The following is a 24,383-nucleotide window of genomic DNA, read 5'->3' as shown; positions in this document are numbered from 1 at the left end:
ATTTCTCTGATGATTAGTGATGTTGAGCATTTTTTCATCTATTTGCTATTTGTAAGTCCTCTTTGGAGAAATATCTCTTCGGGTCCTCTGCCCATTTTTCAGTTGGGTTGTTTTTTTTTTGCTGTTGAGTTTCATGAGTTCCTTGTATATTTTGGATATTAGCCCCTTATCGGAGGAACTGTTTGCAAAAATCTTCTCCCATTCAGTCGGTTGCCTCTTTATTTTGTCGATGGTTTCTTTTGCTGTGCAGAAACTTTAAGTTTCATATAGTCCCATTCGTTTATTTTAGCTTTTACTTCCATTGCCTTTGGAGTCAAATTCATAAAATGCTCTTTGAACCCAAGGTCCATAAGTTTAGTACCTGTGTTTTCTTCTATGCAGTGTATTGTGTCAAGTCTTATGCTTAAGTCTTTGATCCATTTTGAATTAATTTTGGTACATGGTGACAAAAAACAGTCCAGTTTCATTCTCTTGCACATGGCTATCCAATTCTCCCAGCACCATTTATTGAAGAGGCTATCTTTCCTCCATTGTATGTTTTTAGCTTCTTTGTCAAAAGTGATCTGTCCATATTTATGTGGTTTTATTTCTGGGTTCTCAATTCTATTCCATTGGTCTGTGTGTCTGTTTTTCTGCCAATACCAAGCTGTTTTGATTATTGTAGCCCTGTAGTACAAGTTAAAGTCAGGCAGTGTGATACCTCCAGCATTGTTCTTTTTTCTTAAGATTGCTTTGGCTATTCGGGGTCTTTTGTGCTTCCAAACAAATCTGATGATTTTTTGTTCTATTTCTTTAAAAAATGCCATTGGGATTTTGATGGGGATTGCATTAAATCTGTATATTGCTTTGGGTAATATGGCCATTTTAACTATGTTGATTCTTCCAATCCATGATTAAGTTCATGGTTAAGTTAATCCATGGTTAAGTTCATTCCTAGGTATTTTATTCTTTTTGCTGCAATTGCAAAGGGAATTGTTTTTTATATTTCTTTATCTGAGATTTCATTGTTAGTATATAGGAATGCAATGGACTTTTGTACGTTGATTTTGTAGCCGGCAACTTTACTGTACTCATTGATTGTTTCTAAAAGCTTTTTGTTTGAGTCTTTAGGGTTTTCTATATATAGCATCATGTCATCTGCAAAGAGGGATATTTTAACTTCTTCATTCCCAATTTGGATGCCTTTTATTTCTTTCTCTTGCCTGATTACTCTGGCAAGGACTTCCAACACTATGTTGAAAAGCAGAGGTGATAGGGGACAGCCCTGTTGTGTTCCTGAACGTAGAGCAAAGGGCTTCAGTTTTTCACCATTATGAGATTAGCTGAGGGCTTGTCATAGATGGCCTTTATTATGTTAAGGTATTTTCCTTCAATACCTGTTTTATTAAGTGTTTTAATCATAAATGGATGTTGTATCTTGTCAAATGCTTTTTCTGCATCAATTGATACAATCATATGATTTTTGTCCTTTATTTTGTTTATGTGATGTATCACATTGATGGATTTGCGGATGTTGAACCATCCTTGTGCCCCAGGGATGAACCCCACTTGGTCATGATGAATAATCTTTTTAATGCATTGTTGTATTCGATTTGCTAGAATTTTGTTTAGGATTTTTGCATCAGTATTCATCAGAGATATTGGTCTGTAGTTTTTTTGTGTGTGTGTTGTCCTTACCATGTTTTGGTATCAGGGTAATGTTGGCCTTATAAAATGAGTTAGGGAGTACTGATTCTTCAATTTTTGGAAGAGTTTGAGCAAGATTGGTATTAGATCCTGTTTGAAGGTTTGGCAGAATTCACTAGTGAAGCCATCTGGTCCTGGACTTTTGCTTTTGGGAAGGTTTTGGATGACTGATTCAATTTCTTTACTGGTGATCGGTCTGTTTAGATTTTCCAGTTCTTCATGGTTCAGCCTTGGAAAGCTATATATGTTTCTAAGAACTTGTCCATTTCTTCTAGGTTACTGAATTTGGTGGCATATAGTCCTTCATAGTATTCTTGCATGATCCTTTGTATTTCTGTTGTGTCCGTGCTAACTTCCCCTTTTTCATTTCTGATTTTGTTAATTAGTGTCTTCTCTCTTTTTATCTTAGTGAGTCTAGCCAAGGGTTTGTCGATTTTATTGATTTTTTCAAAGAACCAGCTCTTTGTCACATTAATTTTTTCTATTGTCTCTTTGTTCTCTATTTCATTGAGTTCTGCTCTGATTTTTGTTATTTCCTTTCTTCTGCTGACCTTGGATTTCACTTGTTCTTCTTTTTCTAGTTCTTTAAGGTGTAACATGAGGTTGTTTATTTGGAATTTTTCTTGTTTCTTGAGATAGGCCTGTATTGATATAAATTTCCCTCTTAAAACTGCTTTCGCTGCATCCCAAAAATTTTGGTAGGATGTATTTTTATTGTCATTTGTTTCTAAGTATCTTTTGATCTCTCCTCTAATTTCTTCTTTGACCCAGTCGTTCTTTAAAAGTATGTTGTTTAATCTCCATGTATTTGTGTTTTTTCCTGCTTTCTTTTCACAGTTGATATCCAATTTCAAAGCCTTGTGATCAGAGAATATGCTTGGTATGATTTCAATCTTCTTAAATTTGCTGAGGCTGCTTTTATGTCCCGATATATGGTCTATCCTTGAGAATGTTCCATGTACCCTCGAAAAGAATGTATAGTCTGATGTTTTAGGATGAAGTGCTCTATATATGTCAATGATGTCCATTTCATCTAATGTGTCATTTAGGGCTGCTATTTCGTTATTTGTTTTCTGTTTGGATGATATATCCATAGCTGTCAATGATGTATTTAAGTCCCCTAGTATAATTGTGTTTTGGTCAATTTCTCCCTTTAGTTCTGTTAGTAGTTGCTTGGTATATTTTGGTGCTCCCTGATTGGGGGCATAAATATTGATGACTGTTATGTCTTCTTGTTGTGTATTCCCCTTTACCATAATGAAATGTCCATCTTTGTCTCTTGTTATCTTTTTTACCCTGAAGTCTGTTTCATCTGATATCATTATGGCTACACCTGATTTTCTCTGGGTACCATTTACTTGGAGTGTCAATTTCTACCCTTTCGCTTTGAGTCTATGCTGTTCTTGTAGCTGAGATGTGTCTCTTGGAGACAGCATATGGTTGGGTTTTGTGTTTTGATCCAATCTGCTACTCTGTGCCTTTTTATTGGTGAGTTCAGTCCATTTACATTTAGGTGATTATGGATATGTGAGGATTTCCTGTCATTCTATCTTTAGTTTTCTGGTAAGGCTGTGTCTCCATTGTTTCTTTGCCTTTTCGTTGTTGTCTATTATTTCTGTGTGGTGGTATTCTATGATGTTTCCCTCTATTTCTTTTTTTATTACAGTATATATTTCAGTTCTGGATGTTTTTTGAGTGGTTACCCTTAAGATCATGTAAAAGAAAGTTTGATATTTTAATTGTCATTTCTTTCACAGAATCTGTCTTTTCTCTCTGACCACTCTTTTATTTTTGTCTTAACAGTTTCATTACAATGTGTTTTTTGTTGTTGTTTTTTTTTATCCTACTTGATTCACTGTATTTCTTATAGCTATAGATTCATATTCTTTATCAGTTTTGGAATATTCTCAGCCATTTTCAATTATTGCTTCTCCTTCATTTTCTCACTTCTGTCTGGGGTTCCCAAATTTCGCAGGTTAGACCTCAGTCTGTCTCAAATTCTCTTTTTTGTTTTTTATTATGGTAATATATAATATAATATTTACTATTTTGACCAGTTTTAAGGACAGTTCAGTGGCATTAAATACATTCATACTGTTGTGAGCATATTTCTACCATCCATCTCTAGAAATTTTTCATCTTCCCAAACTGAAACTCTATACCCATTAAATAATAACTCGTCATTCCCCCTTTCCTCCAGCCCCATTCCACTTTTTCTCTCTCTGAATATGTCTCTAGGTACCTCATATAAGTGAAATCAGACAATGTTTGTCCTTTTGTGATTGGTTTATTTCACTTAGAATAATGTCTTCAAGGTTCAACCATGTTACAGTATGTGTCAGAATTTCCTTCTCTTTTCAAAAATTTATTTTTAATATACAACAAAATTTACCATCTTACCCATTTTTATGTGTGAAGTTGAGTAGTATTAAGTACATTCGTATTGTTTTGCAGCCTATCTCCAAAACTCTTCATCTTACAAAAGTGAGACTGTATACCCATTTCTGAACTGTTTCTACTCAACACTTCTGACACCAAATATGTTGGTGTTTTTTTTTCCCTACACAAACCAATTCTTCAGCTTTCCAGACAGTAAGCCTAGGGTTCACCTGACCCCCTCCTCTGACTCAATAATTCATTAAAATGGCTTACAGAACTCAGGAAAGTAGTTTACTTACTATTTCATTTATTATAAAGAATACAACTCAGGAACAGCCAAATGAGAGAGACATGCATAGGGTAAGGTATGGGGGGAAGGGGCATAAAGCTTCCATGCCCTTTCCAGGCACATGTGTTCACCAACAGGAAAATTTCTGAACCCATTATTTAGGGGTTTTTATTGAGGCTTCATTTTGTTGGTATGATTGATTAAATCTTTGGCTTTTAGTGATTAACTCAATCTTCAGCCCTTATCTGCTTCCTGGAAGTTGGGGAATGGGGCTAAAATTTCCAACCCTCAACCTTCCAATTATGCCTTGTACTTTCTGGCAACCATCCCCCATCCTGAAGGGATCTAGGGGCTACCAGTAATCTCATTAGCATACAAGAGACATTCTTATCTCTCAAGAGATTCCACAGGTTTTAGGAGCAGCATCGGGGGACAAAGATCAAATAGATATTGTATCATCCGTTAAACAGTAACTGCAAAATACCCCCTTCCCCCAGCTCATGGCAACCATCATTCTACTTTCTGTCTCTGAATTTGTCTACTCTAGGTACACCCATATAAATAAATGGAATCATATTGCAATTGTCTTTTTGTGACTGGCTTATTTTATTTAGCATAATGTCAAGATTCATCTATGTTATATAATGTATCTAAATTTCCTTAATTTTTAAGGCTGAATAAATATTTCATTGATGTAGATGGACATTTTGTTTATCCATTGAATGTGTGTGTATAAATACTTATTCAAACCTTTGCTTTTCAAGGCTTAAATGTAGGAGTGATCTTAGAACCTACCTGATCTTAGAACTGGTTGGAGCATTTGCCCTCAAGCCACCTCACCTTTCATGGGTTTTCTTACTGCTCACTGCTCCTGCTAGTCCTCACTCTAGGTGTTCAGGGTTTATTTATTTATGGTCCTTGGAGATTCTCCTTGCTTTATACCAAGCCCAGCAATGCATAAAAAGTGTTAGCTGTAATTTATCCAGGATCTAGTGTTTTTTGGGGTAAAAGTACTCTTCAAGTACCTACTCAACCCTACTGCCAGAAGTAGTTTCTATTAAATGTTTAAGTTGCAAATGTGTATGATACCATTTTCTTTTTTCTGGCCCCAAACAAAATTTAGAGAGCATAGTCGTTTTCACCTTTCTTTGTAATGATAGATTTGTATTGTATACATGAATGTGTTTGTGGCATATTTAACTTTCAAGATATTTTTAGTTAAATAACATTCAGGGGGTGGGGTAATGGGGACAGCCTGAATCCCAACTTTCTTTGTTCACTCTTAGCTGTTTTTCAAAGACAAATAAATTATTAGTTAAAATCCTTTTTTATTAAACATACCAAATAATGATCCTTTAGTTGCTTAATACCTACCAGTTGTGAAATGCCTTTAATAATATGTATCTGAGTATAAGTGTAAAACTTAGATTTTCCTTTGACTCTTTCTCTTGCCATAATTACTGAATTAAGTGAAACTCAGTTATAAGCAGTGTAACATCCAGCAGAGTTTTAACAAAAACGATGTGCCAATAAATCTCTAACTAAAATAGTCTCTCTGTCACATAGTTGTCATATATTACTTTTTTTTCTTTGCATCTTCAGATTCTTGCAATGACTGCCATAGGACAGGAAAGTCAGGAGTGAAAATTACTAATATATAAATGTGGAGCAAAGATATTACGCTGATCTGAATTTGCCGTTAACTAGTGTTTTTTAAAACAAACAGAACATTTCCATGTTAAACCGCATTGCTTAGTTGCAAGTTATATTGAATTAAATATTAAGGGATGTATTATTGAAAAGCATAGATGGAGGAGGAAGATGTGAAAGATAGCTGGGAGTGAGGGGGATAGGAAACTATAGATGAAAAGATATACTGTGGTAAAGTTATTGATTTGTAACTTGACACATTTTATAAATGTCTAAGGGAGAGAGGACATAGATATAGTATAAAGATACGCTTATTGCTAAGAGCTTTTGTAATGTAAAATATATTCTAAAAGGTTTAGATTAGGTTCTCTGACGAGAAGAAAAAATACTTAGAAGATAATGTCTGTGTGTTTTTAAAATTGTAACCTCCCACCCCCACCCAAAACTGCTATGCCTCTTTGAGTTATTTACATGTTATCACAAGTGGCATATATACTGCTTGGGTAAAGCTGTGAATTTTATTTCCTTCCTGATTTCATTTCCTGGTAAGTAATTAATATTTTGAAAGCAGTTTGGAGAGAAAAAAAATACTCTGTAATGAATTACTTTTATTTTTTAGATTGTGGATTATCTTTTTCTCCTTTATTTTTTAGATTGTAGATTAGAATGACCTGTAAGATAACTACCTCATTAATTTTATGTGCTGAGGAATCTTTTTAGGATAGTAAACTTATTTATTTCTAATCATTCATGTAACTGCTTTTATTGCAGTAAAGTTTGTTGACATTTTCATGAGGCTTTATTTCCTTGACAGTTTCTTAAATAGCATAGAAAATATGATGTGTCTTCTCTGTTTAATTTTAAATTTTAATATGATTGCTAATTTTAGTATTATTAAATATCAGTATTTTAAGAAATTAGGTTAAAAAGAGTTGTTATGAAAAATAAGAGAGTAAATCAAATAAGGAATATATAATATGCCTGGATTGTTAGAAGTTTAGTGAAATGAGGCTAATATTTGAAATGAATAATTATATAGTCACATATCATTAAATTATTTTGTTATTAGAAAAGTACAATACAAATGAATTTCTCTTGGTTTTTATTTCCTAGAAAATTTTAAGAGCTTGCATTGACCAAGTGAAAAAGTATCCAGAATTCTATACTCTCCATGAAGTCACCAGCTTAATGGGATTTTTCCCATTCAGAATAGAGATGGGATTAAAGTTAGAAAAAACCCTTCTTGCATTGGTAAGGTTTACCATATAAAAATATATATTTTTTTTTGTCTGAAACATATTCTGTTGTTTTACATAGATAACATTTATATTTAAATTTTGAACAATAATGAGATATAACTTTTAAAACATGCAATACAAATGTATCCCTTTTTGTTTTATGGATCCCAGTACTCGATGATTTTAAAAATGTCACTACCCACTTTATTTCTTGATTTTCTTAGTTCCCATCTTTCTTTATGTTCCTGAATACAAGCAGGAAGCTTCCTTTTTTTAAAGGGGTTTTCTTCACAATCATATTGGAAGTAAGTATATGTAGCGAGGTTATTTTAGAGTTTCTACTATACCCTGTGATGATCTATACCTCATAAAATGAGAGTTTAGAATTTAAAATAGCAGGGAAATTTTCATAGCACCCTTGTCTTGAACCCTATTTAAAAAACACACACACAAAAAAAACAACGTTGGTTGTCAAGCAAAAACATGAAAGTCTTGGGTTAAGAAGTCTCTAAATTTGGTGCCAGCTCCGTGGCTCAGGTGGTTGGAGCGCCCTGCTCCTAACATCGAGGTCGCCTATTCAATTCCCACATGGGCCGGAGAGCTGCGCCCTCTATAGCTAAAACTGTGAACAATAGCTCTCCTGGGAGCTGGGCTGCTGTGTGCTGCCGTGAGTGGCCAGCAGCCATCGTGAGTGGCCGGCAGCCGGTGAGAGCTGCCGTGAGCGATGACTGGCAACCGACTACCTCAGCCAGGGGGACTGCAAGGCTCATAACACCAGCATGGACCAGGGAGCTTTGTCCTACACAACTAGACTGAGAAACAGTGGCTTGAACTGGAGGGGGAAGAGGGAGAGGCAGAAAAAAAGGGGGGACGAAAACGGCTCTAAATTTGACATTTCTATTTAGTAGAATGAAAAATTTTAAGTTAAAAGTTTCTTATGATGAAAGGATACTTAAGGAAAATATACATCAAGATTTTTTGCAATAAAACATTTATTTTTTTCTTATTTAGGGCAGTGTGAAATACGTGAAAACAGTATTTCCCTCAATGCCTGCAAAGTTGCAGCTCTCAAAAGACAACGTATCTACCACAGAGACACCGGAACAAACAGCTACAGCTATGCATTATGTAAGTAGGAAAGTGGTTTGGGATCTTCCTAAGTAATTTTCTATACCTCATAAAATACATATAACCTGATTGTTCCAAAGTTCCCTTCCTGAATTTCTCCCCTTTTATTACTTTGTTAAAGAAATTTCCAATAAGTATAATCAATTAACAAGTTATATATGTTGTTTTTCAGGATATTAGTAAAGATCCAAATGCAGAGAAGCTTGTTTCAAGATACCACCCTCAGATAGCTCTAACTAGTCAATCATTATTTGCCTTATTAAATAATCATGGACCAAACTACAAGGAACAGTGGGAAATTCCAGTGTGTATTCAACTAATACCTGTTGCAGGTTTGTGATTTGCCATGTCAGGTAATGCTCTTAACAGAAGAGTTGAAACAGTTCTAATTCAGTTGTATGAATATAGGTGGTCATTTGTCAAACACAAAAATCTAAGTTTTGATTTAAGGAGGATGTAGTTTTACATTTACATTCAGTACAACTTTTTAAATATATAGTGCTACTATAGAATTGGGAAATTTTCTTAGCACCTTTGTCTTGAACCCTATTTGAAAAAAAAAAATAACGTTGGTTGTCAAGCAAAAACATGAAAGTCTTGGGTTAAGAAGTCTCTAAATTTGGGGCCGGCTCCGTGGCTCAGGTGGTTGGAGCGCCCTGCTCCTAACACCGAGGTCGCCTATTCAACTCCCACATGGGCCAATGAGCTGCGCCCTCTATAGCTAAAACTGTGAACAATAGCTCTCCCAGGAGCTGGGCTGCTGTGTGCTGCCGTGAGTGGCCGGCAGCCATCGTGAGTGGCCGGCAGCCATCGTGAGTGGCCGGCAGCCGGTGAGAGCTGCCGTGAGCGATGACTGGCAACCAACTGCCTCAGCCAGTCAAATAAATAAATGAGCTGTTAGATCTACTGAAACTATAATGGTGTTGAGGGGTGAGAGGTAATTAGAGAAATAATTGAGTTAGGGTATCCAAAATACATGAAATGGTGAAGTTCTTCTGTCTTTCAATGAAATGAAAGTAATGTAATACTTTATAGGACAATGTCAAATGGGGTGTTTCCAGGACTTATTTCATCTGTTACTGGAATTCAGAATTAAAATAGGTCTATACTAATGAGTGTGGGATAGTTTGTTGAGTAAAATTAACATTTGCCCATAAATTCCTCTGTGCAAAAGATTACTCCCTTTTTATTTTGGTTCATATGTAATAATTTTTTTATATCTTCCAGAATTAATATTATATGTAAAAACATACTAGTAAATGAAGGACTGTGTCTAATGAAGCAAAACTACAAATTAAAGTTGAATGTAATATGCTCTCTGTGGTAAACATTTCATCACTTTTTGAAAGTATAACTCTGTAAGAACTGAGTAATAATGACAGTAAAACAATAAAAAGCAGTAAATCCTTTTTAAAAATTGTTAGAAAGAGAACATATTTTTCTTGCCAGTCAGATTCCTTGCCATCAGATCTCTAAGGGACTTTAAAGATTTTCTAGTTTAAATATACTGGTGCTACCACTTTCCTATCCTATGTCTCTTTGTTTAGTGATCCTTCTGTCATACATTTTTTTTTTAATATAACTACTAGAAACTAATCACCCCCTTCTGTTTCTATTTTAAGGTTCAAAACCGGTTAAAATAATTTATATTAATTCACCACTTCCCCAAAAGAAAATGACAATGAGAGAAAGAAACCAAATCTTCCATGAAGTTCCATTAAAATTCATGATGTCCAAAAATACATCTGTTCCAGTCTCTGCAGTATTTATGGACAAACCAGAAGATTATATATCTGAAATGGATGTATGTAATGCTTTCTTTTTTTTTTCTTAAGGGAATGTATTTGTTTTTCTTTTGAAGCCTAAAGTTTTATTGTAAGTCTCTAGCAATTAAAATCTAGGCTTTAGATTGAAACTTAAAATTGAACCCCAGGTCAAGCTAGACTTTAGGCAACTAATTTAACTTCCGTCAGCCTCAGTTTTTTCTCCTTTTATAAAAGAAAGGTGATAATACTACTTTACAATATTGTTACAAGCATTAAGTTTAATATTATATGTAAAATGCTGAGCAAAGTCTTTAGTATCTATATACTAAAAACTCAGTCAGGGATGGTGGTTATTGTGGTGGTGGTTTTAATTGTTCTCATTCATATTTAAGAGTTTTTAAGTATGAGAAAGAAGAGATGAGTTTGATTGGTGCAAAAAGTATTTGGCCAGATTGTTAATTCCTTTCAGAATACTTATTAGGCATGTGACCTTAAGCAAGCTGTATAATCTCTCTGAGTCTAGTTTGTTCATCTGTAAAATGGGTGTCACGATGTTACCTAACTCATAAGATTATTTGGAATTAAATGAGTTAATATATATAAAGCATTTAGAACAATGCTTAGCACTCCGTAAATACTAGCTTTTATTATTTTGTGTATAAAAATATTTTCCATGATTATTAAAGTAAGAGTCTGTTTATACAAAACTTTCTTCATGTATTCCACAAATATTTATTGAGCAGATACTGTTCTATGCACTGAGGGTACAGTAGTGAATAAAAATAAAGTCTCTTTTCTCTTGGAGCTTACATCAGTGGCAGAGGGCACAGATAATTAACAAAACAATAGCAAAAAGGCAGGTAGTGATAAATCCTATGCAGAAAAATAAAGTAGATTAAGGGGAAAGAGAATGAAATGGGATTATTTTGCAGTCATGGTCAAGAAGGCTTTTCCAAGGACAGGAAATAATGAACAGAGACTTGAATAAAGTGAGAGAGCAAACAAAATTAGAAAATAAAATAGGAAAACATTTCTCTTATTAATACCTAAGAGTTTGTACTATTCTAAGGATATTGCCATTTTGTCTTTTATAGTTGTTTATATGTTTTTCTCTCCATTTGCCTTTTTTTTAAATTAGGGAATATTGGGAAACTGTTTTTCCAGGACCCATCAGCTCTATGCGAAGTCGCTGTTTTTGCAACCTAGTTGTAGGGGGCGCAGCTCAGCTCCAGGTCAAGTCGTCTTCAGCCTAGTTGTGGAGGGCGCAGCTCACTGGCCCATGTGGGGAGCGAACCGGCGACCTTGGTGTTATGAGCACTGCGCTCCAACCACTGAACCAACTGGCCGCCCTGCCATTTGCCTTTTAATGTTTTTATAATCTATATAGATCATGGAGCACTTCCAACTTTTCTTATGTTTTCTTTTTTTACATTTTTTTTTTTTTTTTACATTTTTAATCTACCTGAAAACTGATAAAAAGAAAAAAATCAAGTCTTTGTCTTGCCTTTCCAGTACAAACTGTATTTCAGGGTAACGATAGAATATGACTGTCATCATTTTGTAGCTCCTAATGAAATAGTGAATCTAGATAATAGTGAATCTTGGTAATGATCACCATCAAGGCTGTTAAAATCATTAGAAGATCAATGAATTTTATAATGGATAGATTAGGTTGATGACACTTGAATCAACAGATCAATTGTAATATCACAAGAAGAAAGATAAACAGATGTCATTAGCCTCCTGATTAAAGTGGGAGTCCTCAGTACCGCATAGAACATATTCAGGTTAAAAAAAAAAAAATGTACTTGAATCTGATCAAGCTTCTAGATCATTTTAATAGGAAATTCCAGGGATAGAAGAATGTGTTAAATGACATCACAGGGATGCAGAATGTGGAAATTTTTGCAGGGTAATTATCTGGTTTCTTCTACAAACATCTGGTAGATGTAAGACTTGGCACACTATAGGGGAGAGGCATTTGACAAATTAGAAAAAATTGAGAGATGTCAACCAAATGTAGTGTAGGGATCTTAGTTGGATACTGATTCCAGTAAACAATTGTAAAAAACACGTTTATCGTACTGGGAAATTTAAACACTTGATTAGGTATTTTATGACATTAAGGAATTATTAATTTTTATTGATGTAATCAATTATGTTTTATAGAAGAATCCTTTTACAGCTCCATACTAATTTCCAGATAAATGATATTTGTAATTTTATCTATTATTTTTCAATTGATTAATGTTTGCTCTTATAATTATTAAATTTGTTCATTTTATTATGATTATATTATTTTCTTATTTCTTGAATAGGCTATAAATGATAGTTCTGATTTTTATTGTTTAGTGTTCTAATTTTTGTTGCTTTTTAAGTATTTTGTAATTTTTTAAATTTCTTTATTTAATGATTTGGGTTGGTTTTTCATGTCCAGGTGCTTGGGTTTACTGTTGTTTATTTACTTTTTTTTAAACGATTTTCTAACTTTATTTTCTTCTAAACAGCGAGTAAGATCTTAGCAGATTCTGCTTTATGCTTTATTGATGTTTTCTTTGTATATTAATTTATAGTCCATCTTTGGAAATGCTCCTTGGATTCTTGGGAGGGAAAAGGTATATCTTTGTAGTCTATATATGTGTTTTCAGTCATTCATAGATATTTATTTCAATTATTTAATATTATTCATATTTTCTATGCTTCTGTTTATTTTTACTGGAGACAGTGTATCATTGGCCAAATACAGTTGTGTTTCTGCCAAATTTCCGTTTTATTTTTCAGTTTTGACTACATATTTTAATGTTATTTGGCATGTCACAATTTATGATCAGACCATTCATCATCTACTCATCATGGGTTTCATCTTTGTTCAACATAGGATTCCTTTTTCTGAAGAATGCTTTTTGCATTGAATTCTGCTTTGTCTAACACTTACTACTGCCATTCCCTCTCTCCTTATTTCTTAATGTAGCCCTGTGGTTTTATATTTAATCTTTTTGTTTAATAATGCCTCATGTAAACAGCATGTATCTTAATTTTATTTTTTGACTAAATCTAGTAGTCTTTCCATTTTAGAAAGAGCTACCGTTTACTGAGAAGCTACTTACTATGTGTCAGGGACTATGTCAACTAACTTTCTGTGTATATTTTATCATCTAATCCTTAGAAAAAATCCAAGAAGATGACCCTGTTATCACTATTTTAGAGATTAAGCTTCAGAGAGGTTAAAAACCTACACAGGTTGATCTTACTCACTACATGTTTGCTGTCAGAACATTTCTCTCTCAAATCCTAACTGTGAGGCTAGTGGGTGTACATAGCCCGTAATGAATTTTCCATGATATTTATCTAAAGTGCTCTGCCAGATTGGCGCGAGATGTGCTGCTACTTGGAAAGAGGACAGTTTATTTCTGAAGGAATTAAAGCTGTCTATAGTTCTTCCATTACCAAAACAGTACGTGAGAAACTAAAGCCTCAATGGCTTCATGTCTCAGAATACAGTAAAGCTACTTCCTGTTCTTTTCTCCTTATATTACTGTGATTTGTTGTCCCTGATTAGATGGTAGAAAGAAAGTCACTGATTAATGTTACGGATGCACCAGAGCTGCTGCCACTTGCCCAGCTGCGTTAGAAAGCAGCTTCCTGCCAGTGGCAAAGAGGCTTTTCTCCTGATCAGCTATGTCCAGGTGTGTCTGCAAGAGTGTGTGGAGTGGGTGTGAATGAAAATCTACTGCCTTCCTGTTTGGCCCTACATTTCTTCTTTATGATCATGCCTAGTTTTTGATTTAGTGTCACTTCCTCTAGGGATGTGGTAGTTCACAAGTATTCCTAATTTCCTATGCTGTTACAGCTCAGCACGTTTGTGTTTCATCAACATTTCAGTGGGAATGTGTAAGGTTGAATAAATTAGTTGCTAGTAGTTTATTGTCATCTTAAACAAGAACCTTTCAGAGCCAGTAGACTTTTCTTTCTGCTTTTAAAGAGCATGAACTATGTATATAAGGGACAGGGACATTAAGAAATAGATGAGATGTGGCCTGGAATTTTTGCTAATAGCTTACCAATATATTTTCTTCAGATGTCTTCGGAAGTTAATGAGTGCCGAAAAATTGAGACCCTTGAAAATATGGATCTGGATTTTGATGATGATGTCACAGAACTTGAAACTTTTGGAGTAACCACCACCAACCCATCAAAGTCACCAAGTCCAGAAAGCACTTCCTCAGTACCCAATGTGACAGATACTCCCACAGCCCCCAGCGTAGCAACCACACTTGTGGCACCAACTGCATCAGACATTTCTGCTCATTCTAGGAGCTTATCTCAGTTTCTGATGGAACAGTTGCAAAAGGAAAAACAGCTGGTGACTGGTATGGACAGTGGCCCTGAGGAGAATAAAAATAAACATGATCAGAGATTTGTACCATGTGATGAAAAGGTATCAGATAATTCTGACAAGTCTTTGATGCAAGATGGTGACTTGAAAACATCTGATGCCATACAGTTAGAAAGTTCTACAGAAAATGAAACCTCTAATAAAAATGATACGGCTAATGATAGGGTAAATGCTGATGAAAGACTAAATGTTCTGGAGAACACAGACAATTCGAAGGAAAAGACTGCTACATCAGAAGCAGCAAAAACTGAAGATACAGTTCTTTGTAATAGTGATACAGATGAAGACTGTTTAATCATTGATACAGAGTGTCCAAAGAATAGTAATGAAATGACAGCTGATGTGGGTTCTAATTTAAGTTCTAAAGCAGCTAGCCCAAATGCTCCCCCAGGGCAGGCTTCTGTAGGAAACCAGACTACTACTACTTGTAGTCCTGAAGAGTCATGTGTTTTAAAAAAACCTATAAAACGAGTATATAAAAAATTTGACCCAGTCGGGGAAATTTTAAAAATGCAGGATGAACTCTTAAAGCCAATTTCCAGAAAAATACCTGAATTGCCTTTAATGAATTTAGAAAACTCTAAACAACCTCCTGTTTCCGAACAACCCTCTGTTCCTTCAGATGCCTCTAGTTGGCCCAAAACTGTGTGGCCTTCTGTGTTTCAGAAGCCAAAAGGACGTAAGTAAATATTTACAAAGAACTTTATATTAACTGTTTTGTCTGTTCCTTGTCCTTTGATTATTCTCCCTCATTTTCTCTTTGTTGTAACCTGATTTATAATCTTGACGTAGTCATTGATATTTCATTTTTTAATGTACTTATCAGTATTTTAACTTCCAAACCGTCTTTCTAAATATGTACCCTAAGTTTTATGGATTTTTGTTATCTGTGTTCATCCAACACGTACAGAGGCTACCAAGCTATAGGTAATGTAGTTTGCCAAACTGATGAAGGGAAAAATGCATCAAAAAAATCATAAATGTTTATTAGTCCAAAATTTATTCTTGGTGTTAGAGTGTAATTTTGTACTTTTTCTTTTTTTTAATTTTAATTTTTTTAATTTTGTACTTTTTCATTTTGTGAAAGAGATATAAAGCTGTACCTCAGCTCTGCCTAGATTAGGAATAATATTATTTTTTAAAACTCTTCTCACTTCATGTGTTGTCTCACTAGTTTATACTTTACCTAGGGTTAGGTAAGGTAAATAGTTAAAAGAAGGAGAACCTTAAAGCTTTCATTGCAGCTCTTGCTACAATTCCATTAAAAGTAAACAGAAATGGTAATAATGTGATGGATGGTCACCTCAGAGGAAATAAATATTAAAATTGATAGTTTAAAAATAGATAATTGAATTGTTTTATCTTGGATTATGATGGATAAAGGGTAAATGTATTTTAAAATAAAAATGAGAAATATAATTATTTTTGAAGGATTGCCATATGAACTTCAGGACTATGTTGAAGATACATCAGAATATGTAGCGCCTCAGGAAGGAAATTATGTTTACAAGTTATTTAGCCTGCAAGACCTGTTGTTACTTGTGCGATGCAGTGTCCAGAGGATAGAAACCAGACCACGTTCTAAAAAACGGAAGAAAATCAGAAGAGTAAGTTGTTACTTGGGGAGTTAAGATGTGGTAGCATAAGTAGATAATCAGCAAATATTTAACGTGCCATTGTTTTAAAGTGTAATTTTAAATTGTTGATCACTCTTATGGTAGTGTTTTCAGGTTGAATTTTTTTTAAATTGTTTAGTTGAATGTGATAGTCATGAATACCAGTAACGTACTTGCATGAACTATATAAACTGAAAAATGACACGATCATAGATTTGATCTAGACTGGAACATGTACCATATTTTGCCATGTATAATATACACTTTTTTGCCCAAATTTCTAAGTGAAAAAATAAGGATGCGCATTATACATGCGCAGTACTAATTTTGTTTCTATATAAATGTTTTTAATTATTTCATTTATGCTTATGAGTTAAAAATGTAACTCTAGAAATCAATAACGATATCCATATGCAAAAGAATACTCTGGAATATGATAGTCGGTTTTGATGAACTTGCAAAAACGAGGAGTTCTTGGCCTTCTATGATGCATAAATATTGTAAATTTGTTACAGGTACATAAAAATGTCTTGTACCTTGTGTCTGTTCTTGTGTTTTGTAATTAATTTGTTACATAAAATTTCTTGTACCTTAATATATTAAAGAGTAAATGCTACAATTCCTTTATAATACAAAAAAACAAGTACCTAAATGTAAACAAATAAAAATTTGAATTAAAAAAATTGAAACGAAAGATTTTTTTCCCCGTGAAAGTTTGGGCCAAGAATGTGGGTGCTCATTATACACTTAGCGCATTATACATGGCAAAATACGGTATGTTCCTTCTCTGTGAATTTGGATTTCCATTATGACATATTAACCGGTTTTTCTCTTATTTTGGTGATCTTCTTGACTCATTTTAGAAGTCCAAATTGTGAGAGGTAAGCTTTCACACACATTTGAAAGGTCTTCCCAGGATTGTTAGAAGACCAAATGTCTTCCTTTGTTTTTCACCTGTTCTTTCTTTTGGGGTTTGATATAAATATTTTCCTGTTAAAAAAGTTTTTGCTACAATTTGAGTAATTGTCTTTTTGAACAGTTTTCCATATTTGATATTTGAAGTTATCTTTCATATTTGTTATTTTGTGTGTGTGACCACCAAATTCTGGAAAATAAAGAACTTTTTTTTTTATTATTTTTTATGTTATAATTGATTATGTAAGAAATAGTGAAGTCTTTAATTTTTTCTTAAGAGAATTTTTTCTATTGTGTATATTTGTCGTAGTATACTTTTTTAAAAAAAAGTTTTGATGTCTGTCTTTTGCTGTCCTACCATCCACTAAGAATACTCAGTGACCACTTTATAATGTCAGTGTGTTTTGAGTTAAGGATCAGGTGAATCAAGAATTGTGATTCTCCCCGCCACCAGCAAAAAAAAAGTTGAGATGTTTCAGCATTGGCCCTTGTGGATCAAGTCCCTTACTGCTATTTTACCACACTGAGGAATAACTGGAAAAGCAAAAGAAGCGCCAACCTTTTCAAGCTGCTAATACCGTGTTTCCCCGAAAATAAGACCGGCTCTTAGATTAAGTTTTGCCCCAAAAGACGCATTAGGGCTTATGTTCAGGGGATGTCAGCCTGAAAAATCATGCTAGGGCTTATTTTCCGGTTAGGTCTTATTTTCGGGGGAACATGGTAACAGCATTGTTACAAGTCTATCATGAAAAACTTGAAGGTTAAGTCTTCAGGATCTAGGATGTATAGTTTGTCCACCAGAATCCAATGGACTTGGTGGGTCTTTTGCTTGATGATACTTTTATCCTTTGTGAAATTTAAGGAAGGATGTGAATAAATTATTAAATTCCCGGCCGGCCCAGTGGCGCAGGCGGTTAGAGCTCCATGCTCCTAACTCCGAAGGCTGCCGGTTCGATTCCCACATGGGCCAGTGGGCTCTCAACAACCAAAAAAAAAAAAAAAAATTATTAAATTCCCAGTTTTTATAATTTGGTTTTCATTACTGGTTCAGACTTGAAATTTTAGAAACCAAATGGTTTCTAATTAAATATGCGGGGGAGGTTTTTTTTAATAAGAGAAGTCAAAGAATGACAAAATACTATATGTTGATATCAGCCTCCTACTAGATAAATACTAATATTCTCTGTATTAAAAGATTTTACTTTGCTAATTTTTCTGCATCTCATCCATATTGAACTGTGATCAATGTAATGGCTGTAACATGAACATCTTAGATACAGGTAGTGTGAGTGCAATGGATAATATTTTCAAGGTTTTTTATTCTTTAATTCTTGCTGTCTCTGATTTATTTGGGTACTAACCTTGTTTCTTTTACTTTCTACTCTGTGAACCCATACCACTTTGTATTGATCTGCGAGCTTACAACACTTAGGAATTATTGATTGGCACTGTCTCTTAAGTAAGAATAACCTAGAGATATTAATATTTTGGATACTAATTCAATTCCTGAATTCCTGTTAAGGACATTGTCACTCACTTGACTAAAGTGAAATTTGAAAATATCGAGACAAAAACCTTATAGGAGAGAATTCATTCTTCATCAAAATATATTAAAACAATCGTGCCCCAAAGAATATCTAAATAGCCTTATATTTCTGATTGTGTCAAACCCAAAGTAAAATTTAAAAATTTTCAGTGAATGCTTATCATATTGCACCCATCATTATATGTAATAGTTTAGTGCACATAGTTTAAATCCGTTAGTAGAATCTATTCCCTTTGGAATCATGTTCTATTTTTCTGTTTCTCCCAAACGTTTTATACCATAGAAACTCAATAAATAGGTATTGAATAAATGAGAAAATTTGAGGGGTGAGGAGGGAGGAGCGTGTTGTTAAGAAAGGGAACTTTGGAGAAGTTGAGGCACTACTTTGAGAAATTTTTATTTAAACTCTAAGAGAGTTAAAATTTTTTTGAGAAATTTTATTTAAACTCTAAGTTAGAATGCATCCTCATTAATATTCCCTACTTAAAAACCAATTTGTTTAGATAAAGCTTTAAAATACTTAAAAGTTTTATCAACCTCTGATGTCGAAGAGCCTCATCTCTCCTTTATTTATTTATTTTTTTGGTTCTTTGGTTTTCTGTTATTGTAGTTGAGATTTTAGTTTACAATATCATTTATTTTTCCTCCTGAAAACTCTGCTTAATATGAGCTGCACATCAGGGGAGAACTTCAAACAGCAGCCAGTCTCAAATGATGGAATGAAATAGAGGGCTAATTTGGACCACAAAATGAGGCTGGAACTTAACAAAATCCACACCAAGTAACTTTGAATGATTTGATATTATCTGTTATTTTCTGTCTCAGATTTCCTAAGAGATGTATTCTAAAATGATATAAAAATTTAGATCCAGTCATTTTGAAATTTATTTTGACATTCTGGGGCCAGAAAAAGTATCCTGAAAGTGCTTGAATATTAGGAAAGAATAGAATGTACCCAATGGGATCAATGGCAGGTTACTAGCTATGAAATAATCTATTTAGGAATGTATGTAAAAGTTTAAAAGGTTTATTTGAAAAATTGGAAGACAGAGAACCAAGAAAAGCTTTCACTTAAGGGAGAATCAAGGGAAAAAGGAAATAATAGTCTAATTGTTACAGTTTGAAAACTTTGTACTTAAAATTTCACTTTAATTTTGGAATACTAGGATAAAATATTCAGACTTTTCTTACCCAAGGCTTCCTGGAGATGGCAGTAGAATACATATAGAAATTAAAAACCAGATTCAGGACTCAGTTTTATAGATATGGCAGTATTATCAAAGAAAATCCCCCGAAGTATTTTCTTTTCTGAAATAGTAATACTTTCTAATTTTCAGAACACTAGAATTAACTATTAGCTATTCATGATTCAAAAAGGGGATCTTCATCAAGTATTCTTTTCCCAACCCTGCTATAAACGCAATGTGTTCTTGAGCAAATTTCTTAACCCTCTGGGCCTTCATTTCTTTATGTCTAAATTCTATCTGTAATTATAAGCAACTGTAAATGCAGATTACCAATTGCTGAAGAACTATTATATAATAAAATGCTTTTAGCAATAAACTTATCCTAATAATACATCTTTTTTTTTTTTAATCATAAAAGTGCTGTGGGGGCCTTACTGCTCTCAAGTTTGGCCCCTGGAACAACTTGTTAAAAATGCAAAACTCTAGTCTTCACCTCAGATTCTACATTTTAATAAGAGCACCAGGTTATTCCTATGCACATTGAAATTTAAGAAACACTGCTTTAGAGTTCTACAACATTCAAAGGTAATCATATGAACTAAACTTATTTTTAACAGAAATTTTACTGGATTTAAATTGTTCTTACCACTACCATTGCGCCAAGCCCATTAAATTTGTCACTTTGTGAAAATCATGAATTCTAAAACATTTATGAAATATTTTCAAGTATATAAATAGTGACACTTAGTATAATTTCAAAAGTACTAACTAGCCATATCACTCTAAGTTCCATAAATCAGGTGTTTCACCTTCTGCAGCTGGAAAGGAAGACATTGCTGTTAAGAGCAATGTGAGCAATGTGACAGAACGTGAGATAACATGAGCACAGTGACCACGACTAACACTATTTCACAAGCATTTACTTCCTTTCATGTCCTCTTTTAAGTCAGTGGGTACAGTGACTTAAAAATGGGTACAGTCATTTTACTTAATCTATTTAGTGTCCTGACCAGTAAACTCTTAAGTGGATAATTTGCTAGGTACTTAGTGTCTGGAATAAAGCCTTTGTATTAATGAAGATAACGATGTTCACAGGTGTTAATGTAGGTATTAATGCTCATGCATTCATAGAATGAAAACAAGCTGCTCAGAGTATTGAGCCTTAGATAAAGTAATTAATGCTTGAAAGGGGCAAAAAATGTGTACCTTTTTTATCCTCTTGAAAATTATTCGTATGTATGTATTAGTCATTGCTTCCCAGAATCTAGCTTTGAACCCTTGGGCAGTTGGGTATCATAGGCTGTGTACAGGGCTCCTGCTGTTGGCCACATTCCCTGGCAGGAAGAAAATGTCTACATATGGGAGGGGTTTGATGATTGGGGAGGGGGCTCAGGATCTCTTACTCATCTACCTCTTGCCCCCCTCTACCAAGGGTTCTTTCTGTCTGTCTTTCTGTCAGAATCCTACTATATTTAAAAGGATGAAATAAGCATTTTGCAAGTGACAAACTACAGTCAAATGTATTTGCTGTTAATAGTAAATTAATGGAACTTTGAAAAAGAAAACCTTGCATTACAGCAATTTCCAGTTTATGTTCTACCGAAAGTGGAGTATCAAGCTTGTTATGGAGCTGAAGCTCTAACTGAAAGTGAACTTTGTCGCTTATGGACTGAAAGTTTACTGCATTCCAACTGCTCATTTTATGTTGGTAAGTTATATAATACATACTTTTTAATTCTGTTATAAATGTGTCCGTTTTGTGCTTTTTGTTTTCAGTTTTCTGATTGTGTTAGCTTTCCTTTCTATTATTAAAACACCGTTCCTACTGCAGTTAAATGGCGGATGGGACTAGTGATATAAAATGTTTTAATTTCCCTCTTATTCCCTGTCTGTTTCATTGTACATGAATGTCAACATAATTATTTTATTTTTACAATAATTTACTTAACAGTGTAATTAAAAATATAGATGTGTTTTCTAACGAGCTTCTTTTAAAAATACTATTTAATTGGTTTAAGCATATATTTTGAAATTTTCTTAAAATTATAATGACGTTGTTTTTAAAATCTCAAATATTGATGAACTAGTTTTTTTACTTCGTCTTTTGGGAAGATAGTCAGGGATTTACTTTGTGTTGACTGTGTTCATGTACAGTTAACAGATTTCACATGAAGAATTACTTGCTAATCATTATTGATAGTGGTTAATATCAATACCATGCTTCTCAAGACCTAATCCCATACTTCTCACTGCATCACAACATCTCATGCTGCCCCTCCATTAATCATTTTCATAGTTTGGTCACTCAGTGCATTATTTTTTGGGTTTGTTTGAGTGTGTTTTTTCCTGCTCTTAAGACTTGTTACTTTCTATTTTATTGTTCTGTTTTACATCGATCTTCCCATTAGACAGTAAGCAGTTTAAGGTCAGAATCTGATGAAACTTTGTATTCTCATAGTGCTTAGCATAATTCTTGGTATATAATAAATGTTATGAGTGTGTTTTTCTTAATCAAAAAAAGGTTATTCACTTGAAAATTTGTTTCGTATTTTAGTTAAGCAGTATTTTGCCTTCATATTTTATGAGAGTAGTAATAAGAGAATTGATTTATTCTCTCTGCTTACCCAAAAAAGAAGTGGCTAAATGCATTGTTTGGTGGTACTTAGCCGCCTCTTCCCCCTTCTTAGACACTGCTGGAAGTTTACTGTAGTAGTTTTGGGCCAGTAACCACGATTTCAGTGTTCCTCCAAAAGACCTCTTGCCGTGAAATACACCAGCAGTCTTCATGTAAGCTACTTGAACACAAGTGCCAGCCACATCCATTTTAGGAAAGAACCAAACAAAAACTTATACTTGAAATCCTTTTTCAAGTACTGAGAGAGAATAGAGATTTATGACTAAGACATGTAAAGTTTTTTTTAATGTGCAGTTTAACAAAACAGCCATCATTTATGTGGCTTACTTCATCTAAATTCTTAAAAGCCCTAAGTAATCATTGCCCTGTGTGCTGTTTATCCTCAGCAAAGCCTACCCACTTATAAGCCATTCATTTTAATGTAACTTGGATGGTGTATTTGGTTTCTTTGACAACTGTTTGGTGAGAAACTTACGTTGTATTGTGTTTTCTTTGGGGATTTTTGTTTTTTTGTATGGGGGTGAATATGTTTTGAAATGCTATTTTAAAAGTATTTATAGGTTTTGAGGGGTTTTTTAAATGTTATGTTACTCTTTTAATCTAAGATAAATGTTGCAGCAGAAAGGGAATTGTAGGAGAAATGGCTCCTAAGTAAGTTTTTATTACAGTTACTTTCTGGAAACAGGATAAAAACAGAAAGCAACAGACAATTTATCATTTTAGTGTCTGGAATGACTGAATGTAATTAAAATAAGTTATATACCAGATGTGACTATAAGGTAATATGTGAATCATTACTTAGTCTCTTTAATTTATAGTTGTACTTGACACAACGTAGACTTTAGTGGTTTGGTTTTAAGGGAGCGTGCCCGTGTACAGATGGTCAAGACTCAAAGGAGATGTGTATGAAGTACTTAGACATCTCACTTCAGAAGCATTTATTATTGCCCTTTGACATCCAACTAACAAGCTAATTAGAAATTATTTTTACCTATGTGATACTTTGCTAACTATGTTATAGTATACACTTAAAAGCACTACTGTGTTTGTTTTCAAATAGTGTTTTTTATCCTCTCTGTAACGTCAGCCTTCCTCCCTGTACTACTCCCCTCCTCCCAGGCTCTGAAGGTATAGCTCATAGGATATTGTTGGGTATGTAGTTTTTCTCTTCTCCTTTTGGTTCATTATGTACCTACCACTCACAACCAAATTATATAGTATATGATAATGTGAAATGCTCCATAACCATCCTTTAAAAAGTACAAATGTGTATGAGTATGTGTGTGTATAAAATACTAAAGCAATATTTCTAAGTCTCACTTATGAAGTATGAAGTGCTGCGGGTCAAGCACTATATATCCATTCTTGCTAATCCTCATTGTTCCATAAAATAGATGAAGTTTGTCTTTGTTTTACAGAGGAGGAAACTGAGGCTTAGAGAGTTTATTGCTCAAGATTACATTGTGCGAAATTCAGAATTTGTAGTCATAGCTTTTTTTATATATATATGAGTACTTTGTAGCTTATAGATCTTTTACCTTGGGTAAATCATTTAAACTCTCTAGGCTTAGCTTTTCCATCTATGTATAATGGATATACTAATATTTTTTCAGATGCTATATATACAAATCCTTTTTGTACTGTGTAACATATTGCCCCAAAAGTAGATTTCTCCTTGATGAAAGTAAATATTTAAAAGACACTGAAGTAACACTTTGTGTATTTTTGTACTGAGAAAAAATTAGTTATTATCCTAAAATGTCAATGAAAATATGGAAGATCATCTTTATGATACAAGAGTAAGAAAGCATTTCTTAACCAAAAATTAAAAGCAAATTAAAACAGAAAGACTGATAACTTCTCTATACTTAAACATAATTTTTAAAAATGTCTACATAGTACTCCTGTTCTAAGGTACTGTCAGTTGTAAAATATACTGTTGAATTAATAAC

The 24,383-nt window shown here is 33.8% G+C and overlaps 1 protein-coding gene across 7 annotated transcripts in view; it reads left to right on the top strand.

Annotated features, from left to right (window-relative positions):
* The window catches only part of ICE2 (interactor of little elongation complex ELL subunit 2), a 66,057-nt gene that overhangs the window by 16,560 nt on the left and 25,114 nt on the right, over positions 1-24,383 (top strand). For 5 of the 7 annotated variants that reach the window (XR_013993355.1, XM_081048580.1, XM_081048583.1 and 2 more), the window contains exons 6-13: positions 7,118-7,255; positions 8,254-8,370; positions 8,543-8,702; positions 9,993-10,174; positions 12,710-12,751; positions 14,215-15,211; positions 15,964-16,139; positions 21,375-21,504. Coding sequence is in view for 6 of the 7 variants with exons in the window: in XM_081048580.1 (XP_080904706.1) it covers positions 7,118-7,255; positions 8,254-8,370; positions 8,543-8,702; positions 9,993-10,174; positions 12,710-12,751; positions 14,215-15,211; positions 15,964-16,139; positions 21,375-21,504 (1,942 nt within the window). In the remaining variant the exon portion in view is untranslated. The remainder of the gene's footprint in view (positions 1-7,117; positions 7,256-8,253; positions 8,371-8,542; positions 8,703-9,992; positions 10,175-12,709; positions 12,752-14,214; positions 15,212-15,963; positions 16,140-21,374; positions 21,505-24,383) is intronic. The other 2 variants (XM_081048584.1, XM_081048581.1) reach the window with 1 other exon arrangement.

The sequence above is a fragment of the Rhinolophus hipposideros genome (genome assembly GCF_964194185.1).
Source record: "Rhinolophus hipposideros genome assembly, chromosome: 5".
Taxonomy (NCBI): Eukaryota; Metazoa; Chordata; class Mammalia; order Chiroptera; family Rhinolophidae; genus Rhinolophus; species Rhinolophus hipposideros.
The sequence above is the reverse complement of the archived record's forward strand: the minus strand, read 5'-3'. Positions and strand labels throughout refer to the sequence as shown.